The 9,251-nt window shown below is 36.5% G+C and overlaps 1 protein-coding gene across 1 annotated transcript; it reads left to right on the top strand.

Annotated features, from left to right (window-relative positions):
• Positions 1-847: 847 nt before the first annotated feature.
• Positions 848-8,953, top strand: LOC110788836 (zinc finger CCCH domain-containing protein 32). Its single transcript, XM_021993472.2, has 7 exons — positions 848-1,240; positions 1,404-1,546; positions 2,389-2,454; positions 2,550-2,669; positions 2,782-3,072; positions 3,163-3,480; positions 8,132-8,953. Exons 1-7 carry the CDS (start codon positions 1,168-1,170, stop codon positions 8,501-8,503), a joined length of 1,383 nt encoding a protein of 460 aa, XP_021849164.1. The 5' UTR covers positions 848-1,167; the 3' UTR covers positions 8,504-8,953.
• The last annotated feature ends 298 nt before the right edge of the window (positions 8,954-9,251 follow it).

Genomic DNA, 9,251 nt, shown 5'->3' with positions numbered 1-9,251 from the left:
AACATTGCCCAATACACACTCATCTTTTACTTTTTATTTTTGAGATCTCTCCATTTTTTTTTTATAGAAGTGTTGCTATTTTGAAGATATACGTAATACACTTTGTGTGAGACATTGCAAAATATTTTACATTAGAACAATATAATCAAAATAAGACAAGCAAATATGGATTGCAAAAAAAAAAGAGAAACAATTAACAGGGTCATTTGGTTAATCACAAAAAGTATAAATAGCTAGGAAGAAGCTTTATTCTATATATAAGCATTTCATATGAACTATGGAGTATGAAGTATGAAATGTTGTTTGGTTAAACATGAAAACCTAGAAAGTAAATTCTCGTGAGAACTAATTTAGGGAGGCTAGGTAAATAATTTCCTCCATATTATAAGAAGTGTGATTTCCCATATTTTTATCAATCAAACATGAATGTAAATTTTCACTTTGTAGGAAGATATTAGGATGATTTTCCATGTAAACCAAACAAAAAACTGACAACTAAGAATCAGAAACAATAAGGCTTTGGCCTTTTGACAAAGACTTTGTTTATGACATTAGAGGTTCAACTCCACTAGACCGATTAGCAATGTGTGTGTGGTTTTTATTTTTTTAATCCTCACTTGTAATGTTTTTGTGGCTCCTGGGACAAAATAAATTTTAAAAAAGAGAGGAAATACCATATTAAGAAATGAATTAAAAGCATAGGCTGAAATGTAGCCCGATAAAAGGTTCGATAAAGGAAAAAAGAAAAAGAAAAAGAAAAAGAAATGGAATTAATAAAGGGGGGACCAAATAGCTTACACACTCCCACTCTCTACAAAATTAGTCCGTACTGCACTGATCTCACACTTCTCACAGAGAGAGAGAAAAGGAACACAAACTGCAATAACTCACAAAATTAAAAATTAAAAATTAAAAATTAAAAATTAAAAAGGGAAAAAAAGGGACGGCATTTCCATTTCCCGCATCTCTCTCTTGATCACTCTGACAGTAGCAAAACTGCCATTGTTTCTCTAATTTCCTCTTTAATTTCATACTATTTTTCTTCAATTCTTCCAGAATTTGTAAATTACCACTTTTTATTATCAACTTTTGTGTAGAATCATTTGTGAACAAAAAAAGGAGGTTTTTTTTTATTCTCGATTTTTCAGTGAAAAGGAGTGAAGAAAAATGGAATTGTATGGAAGAAATCAGGGTTCGGAGGTGGATCCGCCAGCTGAATGGGGGGAAACTGGACTCGAAGGTAACAACTTCTCACTCCTTGTTTTCAGTTTTTGATTCCCTAAATTTTTATTTTTGATTTTCCCAAAAAAAAAAGGAAAAAAGATTGCAACTTTTTTAGGGTTTCTGTAATGTGGTTGATTAATTGAATGAATTTTGTTGGTTGGGTTGTTGGTAAAATGTAGAGTCCATGTGGAGATTGGGTCTTTCGGGGCCGGAGACGTACCCGGAGCGGCCTGGGGTGTCTGATTGTGTCTATTACATGCGTACTGGATTCTGTGGTTTCGGTACCCGTTGTCGTTACAACCACCCTCGTGATCGTGCCGCGGTGAGAGCCTCTATCTCTGTAATTGTTTATGTTTTTGAGTTTTGTGTTCAATTTGAGCTGCATTATATGTTATGATTTGGGAAATGTCATTTTATAACCGCAGTGTCGTTGAGTTGTGGCCTAAGTTTGTATGGAACTTATGAAATTCGAGCTTTTTGAGTGCTTGAATGTAATTATAATGGGGATTTGAGAGTGTAGTATTGGATACTGAGAGAGAATCAAGGAAAATTTTCTGCCTGAGAACACCATAGACTACATCAAATGGCGGAGGAGTTCTTGTTTGTGTTGGGAAAGACAATGTCTTTGCGGTCAAGGTTCTATCTAAGAAGCAGTAGTGGGTTGAGGAAATTTTCTTAGTGGGTGAACTATATTTTTGTATATAAGTAAAACGAGGGGTGAAATTGGGGTTTTAGTTTGGTTGTTTCGTGTGGAAATAGAGTAACGGGATACACAAGATTTGGACTTGTGACCTTAACGTTTCAAATTTTTATACTAATCTTTAGGCTACTAACGGTCAATGTGATCTCAATTGGTTGTTTAATTTGAATAATTATTCAAGTTGGTTTACGTGCACCCACTTGTTTACATGTGGACCGGCCGCTGCTACACAGGGCATCTTTTCAGTTGAGGTTTTGACCTTTTGTTCATATTTGACATGTCTTTACCTGACCATAGGTGGAGTTTTAATGGAGGTACAGGGGTAATGCATAGCTTGATTATCTTTTTGTTTGTTGAACTCATTACGGAGCATATAATTAGAAAACTATGGTGTGAAATTATTGTGTTAAAGGGGTAAATCATGTTGTTCTTTCTTCAAGTAACCGGTGTTCCATTCTGTTCAGGCTGTAGCGGCTGCTAGATTAGTTGGAGGGGAGTACCCTGAACGTCCCGGTGAACCCATATGTCAGGTGAGATGTAGTTTTGTTACTTTTATTCAATGTTGTCAAACATAGAGTTTCTTAATGCTTCATATAATAATCTACTAGTATATCCTTTTGTGCAGTATTATCTAAAGACTGGAACTTGTAAATTTGGTACTACTTGCAAGTTTAATCATCCACGAAATGCTGGTGGATCATTGACTAATGCACCACTAAATATTAATGGCTGCCCACTACGACCGGTTCGTACTTATCTGTCCTGCTTTCAATCAAACCGTATTCATTGTTTTATTCTTCAAGTCTGCTTTACATAGTTGAGAAGTAGCGCTCATGATGCGTTTATTTTCTGGATAGGGTGAGAAAGAATGCTCCTACTATTTGAAAACGGGGCAGTGCAAATTTGGAATAACTTGTAAATTCCATCATCCTCAACCAGCTGGCATGTCAATGCCTGCAGCTGCACCTCCATTTTATCCGACGGTGCAGTCACCTTCAGTTCCCTTACATGAATCAGCAGCTGGGTCGTCCCCCGGCTATAGGGTAGCTAGGCCACCTCTTGTACCTGGTTCTTATGTTTCAGGGTCTTATGGTCCTGTGCTTCTTTCTCCTGGAGTTGTTCCCATGGCAGGCTGGGGTTCTTATTCAGTAAGTTATTAATACTGTATAGTTGTATGGGTTACTGGCTGGAGTTACTCAACTCTTGGGTGACGTGATCCGTTTGCTTGATTCCTGCAGGGACCTATAAGTCCTGTTTTATCGCCTGGTGGTCAACCTGCTGCTGCAGGAGGTTCTGTATATGGAGTGACATCACTATCACCTTCTACACCTGGTCTAGCTGGATCTTATGCTCCTCTGCCATATTCTGCTGGGAAGTCAGTCACTGGTACTGCAGACCATAAGTTTCCAGAGAGGCCAGGTGAACCTGAGTGTCAATACTATTTGAAAACAGGGAATTGCAAATTTGGTGCCTCTTGTAGATATCACCACCCACCAGACCGAGGTGCATCTGCTACAGCATGTTTTCTTGGACCTCTAGGTCTGCCTCTACGTCCGGTAAGCTTGATCTTGAACTTCTTTTACATTTGTTTAATATTTCTGTTGTACAGAGGATGATAATTTGTACTAGGCCTTTTTCCTGTCTTTTTCAAAAAAAATATTTAGTTTATCAGTAACATTGTTAATTTTGGTGCTTATCAATTGGTATTGTTGAGGACTATTGGTAGTTACACATGGCAAGTTACTTAGAAAACAGTGTTGACATTGTGTACAAGAACTTTCGTTATGGTTGCATGATATGATAGTTAAAAGCTACCATCATTCCGGACTAGGAACATGTAAAACCCTCTCCTTTAGTTTATTCGATCATTCTCTGTGAGTTTTCTGTGTGAGATCGCCCCATGTTTACCACTGCTTATATTTAAAATGCAACTTCCAGGCTATGTTCTTTTATAAGGTTGTGACTACAAGCAGTGGCGGAGCCAGAAATTTAGAGATGGGGGTCCAAAAAAATTTGAATGGAGTACTCCCTCCGTCCCTTAATACTCGACCTATTTTGACCGGACACGTTTGCCAATGCACAACTTTGACCACTAATTTCTTTAACTACATACTATAAAAACTTATAAAAATATTAATATTATGAAAATATTTATTAAGAGTTCAACCAACAATATATTATATACTAACATTTGTTTTCATATATACTTTATGCTTTTAAAGAAATTCTTCTTGGTGCAATTGTCTTTGAACTAATAAAAAAGAGACTAATAAAATGAAGTTCACATCTTTTTCAACACTTATGGAGTTATGGGCATTGGGATATTAATGTATTATGTAATTAGGCCTCTACAAAAAAGGAGAGTAGAATGAAAAGATCAGTGAGGGGAAGTAAAAGAAAAAAAAAAAAGACATGAAAAAAATAAAGAAACCACGAAAGAATAAAGACGGATTCAAAGCTACGTAAAACAGGAAAAAAAAAACTTTAAAAAGTATTGTGGTCTGGATTCGAACACGACACCATCCTTATAAATCAAAGGATTTATGCGGACTGCCAAACCACTGAGCTACGCCAGGTTTTAGTGCACGTAAATGGACATAAACTAAAAGTATTTATTTAATCAGTTGTTTTTTTCCAAAAATAATGGGGTTCCCTTTGGTCCCTTTGAGGACCATGTAGGTCCGCCCCTAATTACAAGCATACACTGATTGAACGATAGAGTCTAATAATACTTCTCTTTTGTTAGTGTTGGTACTTTTAACAAACTTATTTCCCCTTTCCTGCATGCAATAGGAGAACTTTATCAGTGTATCTATATTGGAAGCTACCATCCTTCCTTTTAGATAACCACAAGCCGCGAATAGCCAAGTGCACATTTTAAATATTATTTATCCTAACACCTAACACCTAACACCTAACACCAAAGTATTTTGCTAATGTGCCTGCACAACATGGTGCTCTTCCCATTTCACTGCCAAAATGCTAATGCCATGGTCAAATTAGTCTCACAGTGCAAAAAGCCTTTTCAAATTCTCCTTTATTATAGCATGACGCATGCATCACGTGTCTCTATTGATCTATGTCCAAAGTTGTCTTGATGCCCCATCCATGTCTTAAAACCTCGGTGATTGCCAGAATTATCAGCAAGATGCAAACAATGTTGATAGCTGTGGGGATGTGACTATAGATACCATCATAACTGACTGATGAGGACATTGTTGAACTTGAACCAAATCACAGGGTTTTATTTGCTGATAATGTGCCGTTTGTCTTATTTGAAAAATATGCTCAATGGGAAATGTTTTTTCTCTTGGAAGTAATTTCCCTTGTGAACTAACTCCAACTCCCTATTAAGTGTTTCAAATATGTTTGTTGCTGGCATTAGAAACTTGTACTCCCTTCTCAGTTGCCCCCTTTTTTTTTCTACTTTTTGTTTTCTTTTAACTCTTCTATCATTCATTTTATGCAAAGTAAATAAAAGAATAAATAAATTTCAAAAGCTACGGAGTATTTAGATTTTAGAAACCTATAAACACCCAAAATCACCAACGTCCATTACAATTCTCCAATCACTCTTCTTGCCAGTCACCACCACTCACCAGTTACCATCCCCTGAGCCCCTGTTGTGGTTAGTTTTGATACTAGATCTGTTCAACGGGCCGGGTTAGGGCCGGGTCGGGCCAGAACTAAACGGGCCGGGCGTAGCTTGTAATATTTTCAGGCCGGGCCGTATATTAAACGGGCTGGCTTCTGAAGTGCTGAATATATTCCAAAATAAGCTACTTTAACCAAAATTGTTTGAGATTCCATGTACTGAAAGATCACACTATGTAATCTCTTTTGACATACATTCAAAATGAAAATAATACATGAGCAGACCAGCCTGGTAACTGAAAAGTCTGAAATGGCAGCTCAAACTAGATTATCACACTATGTAATCTGTCATCTTACATTTTCAACACTGTAAAATTGTCATTCCAATGAAGTAATCAGTATATCGTCTAACTGATCAGAAGCTTACAGCAGAACCCATGACCAGAAACTTACAGCAGAACCCATGATCAGAGCTGGCCTTCATTATGTGAAACAACACAAAGATAAGTATAAGAAACATAGTAAAAAAAAAATTAGTTCATGAATAAATGTGAGAGTAATAGGTCGAATTACCTATAAGGGAAAGGAAGTATCACTCTCATTGTCTTCATCATTTTCAATTATTTCTTCATCGTCCTCGTCATTTTCATTTTCCAAGTCTAATGCAACGCCATTTTCATTACTTCCCCAATCTTGAACACACACTAATGCTTGCACGGTTTTTGGATTTAATGAGCTACGATTTGGGAAAATAATCTTTCCCTCCAATGCTAAAAGCCGACTCCGAAGCTACCGTATTAACCGGAATAGTTAGTAAATCCCTAGCCACTTTTGAGAGCTCCGGAAACCTTATTGCATTTTGATGCCAATACTCTAACACATCCAATTCCAAATTCATATCAAGAGACTCCTCTTCTAAATAAACTTCAAGTTGTGGTTTTCCAACTTGGCTCATAGTACTTTTTGGACTATAACTATGATAATCATCAAATAAATTATGATGTCCAAATTCAATATTAAGAGGAGAGGGAACAACAATAGATGAAGTTGATGATTGCAACTTATAATCATTATACAAAGACCTTAATGTGCTCAACACCACTTCCACCTTTTCCATAGCCAAATCCGTCCCAAATAATTTGTCCAAGCAATATTCAACCATCTTAACTTTAAATCTTGGATCAATAATAGCCGCACAAGATAAATAAACATTATACTCGGACCAATATTCATCAAATTTGCTTAACATTGGCTCTACCATATTAGCCAACAACACATCATTAGATTTAAAAGTATCCGACAAGTGACGATGAACCATCCAAGCACCCTTAAAGTATAAATTAGAAGTGGGAGTCTTAGAAGCCGAATACATACATGTTACGTCATAAAAGATGTTTAAAAATTTGTGAAGAACAACCAATTTACTCCATTCGAAATCCGTAGGCACAAAAGACTTATAATGGTTCACGGACCCCAAATAAACAAACACTTCCCTATAATACAACACATTATCAACGCATGGTAAATGTTGAATTCCAACGAATTTTCATATCTAAATGGAGTTTTCTTTTCACCAAATTGAAATTCTTTTCGGCGGTGTCACAAAAATCCTTACTTCTATAAGAAGATCTTGTAATTAATCTCACCAACTTCCTAATATCATCCAAAATGTCTTCAATATGCTTCAATCCGGATTGAACAATCAAATTTATGATGTGAGCACAACATCGAATATGAAACATACATCCATTACTCACTAACAACCCCTTTGTCACAAGACGATTCTTCAAGTGTGCAATCATAGCATCATTATATGAAGTATTATCAACGGTAACACTAAGCACTTCGTTTTCTAGCTTCCATTGACTTAGAAACAACAATATGTCTTCTGAAATGCTTACTCCGTCATAAGGGGGTATCAAATCCCTAAACCTAAGAATTCGTTTGTGTAATTTCCAATCATTGTCTACAAAGTGAATTGTAATGCAAATATAATGTTGCCATGTGTGAGATGACTTCCAATTATTTGTGGTTAAACAAATCCGACCGGTCACATTCATTAGCATACTTTTTAGTTTTTCCCTCTCAGAATGATACAAGGAAAAAAGATCTCTTATAAGAGTTGTCCTACTAAACGGCTTAAAGAGAGGAGTAGCACTAGACATCATTCTTATAAACTTGATACTATTATTTGCATATGTTTTGTTTAACATTGACATGTAGTTAATTTATTTAAGCCCCCATGCCAACCTTGTTGCTAGGACTTCATGGATTTGTAGTTATCTTCCCTAACATTCCAACTCCTAGGCATTTGTGTACAGAAGTTTGGTAGGCTAACTGCTGTTCAAGTCAGCCCCTCTCCCGTTCCCAACAAACACAGACATTCACACACACACATCCAGAAAAAGTAAACTATGTCTCTGAAGTTCTGTTATCATTGATCTGTTCAATTTGACTTGAAATTTCCAATTGAAGTTGCATCCTTTCATTCTATTACAACTTTTTCACTTCTATTTGAACATGCACCTTCTATGTAATATGTGTCTGATTCAAGTGTGTTTTTCTTTTTCAATTTACAATTAAAAGATGACTCGTTACCTTTTATTTGAGCAGGGAACACAACCTTGCACTTTCTATATGCAAAATGGATACTGCAAATTCGGGCCCACATGTAAGTTTGATCACCCAGTGGGTATGATGAAATACAGTCCATCAGCTTCATCTCTGGCTGAGACACCAGTTGCGCCCTATATGGGTGCATCTTCATTAGTTACTATGCCTCCTTCACCATCTTCCACAGAGCTCGTTCCAGAATATGTTTTAGGGCCACAGAGGGATAATCAATCAAATAGAACTCTGTCCTCTGGTTTGACTCTCATACCGACAACTTCTGTTAACAACATCCAACGATCTGGTCAAAGTCCTGCACAATTAAGCAGTAGCAGAAGCATGGGAGAAGATGATGAAGTTCATCAATCAAGCTAAAGTACATTCTTGACCGATGTCTTCTCTTTATCGCCCTGCCCTAAAACTGCCTGTGCCACGCTACCAATCCCCCATTGTTTCTGTTATATAATATAAATATATATATCGTATATATAGCTTGCAAGTCACCTGTCCAAAGTGACTTCTATTGTTATCCAGTTCAAGTACCTACAGCCCTATCGAATACTTCCCCACTTCAGGACTGAAATATAATCCTTACTGTTAATAATAGCTTCATAGATGATCAGAATGCATAATAAATTATGGTAGCAAATAGCTTTGTAGAGTTAGACTCATGTCATTGCTATTTGGTAATAATTCAACGGAAGCGTGCCCTTTCAGCTGAGCTTCTCTGAGTTTGAGACACTGTATGTATAAGTACTCATTTACCAGACATTTTCTGTATCTTTTGGCAACTCTTGTGAAGTTATATTTGGATCTGGTTGTGTACGTTTAAGCACTTTATGTTTTAAGTATTTTGTGTGTAGTTTTGCATGATATGCCAAGCCCCATGTGTCAAAGGTAAACACATAAAGATAAATTCTAGTTTGTGAATGAAGGTTCATTACCTTATATTTATACGGGTTACTCTATGTACGATCTATATTTGTGCATTGCCATTTTGTAACTTCTTTCTTTGAAACCCTTTTGAGGACGTATTGTCTTATGTTGTCAAAACTTATGCAATACTCTTTTGAACTTATCTGAACTTGTGTCAAAGGGAACTTTTTTGTTTTAACTTTCTTTA

The sequence above is a fragment of the Spinacia oleracea genome, chromosome 6, assembly GCF_020520425.1.
Source record: "Spinacia oleracea cultivar Varoflay chromosome 6, BTI_SOV_V1, whole genome shotgun sequence".
In the NCBI taxonomy this organism is placed as follows: Eukaryota; Viridiplantae; Streptophyta; class Magnoliopsida; order Caryophyllales; family Amaranthaceae; genus Spinacia; species Spinacia oleracea.
The sequence above is the reverse complement of the archived record's forward strand: the minus strand, read 5'-3'. Positions and strand labels throughout refer to the sequence as shown.

What these genes read in the sequence shown, in the direction of transcription:
- LOC110788836 (XM_021993472.2), top strand. Translation starts at nt 1,168, where the DNA reads ATGGAATTGTATGGAAGAAATCAGGGTTCGGAGGTGGATCCGCCAGCT. An exon ending in CCGGTGAACCCATATGTCAG is followed by an intron (nt 2,455 to 2,549) that starts GTGAGATGTAGT and finishes CCTTTTGTGCAG; the next exon opens with TATTATCTAAAGACTGGAAC. An exon ending in CAGGCTGGGGTTCTTATTCA is followed by an intron (nt 3,073 to 3,162) that starts GTAAGTTATTAA and finishes TGATTCCTGCAG; the next exon opens with GGACCTATAAGTCCTGTTTT.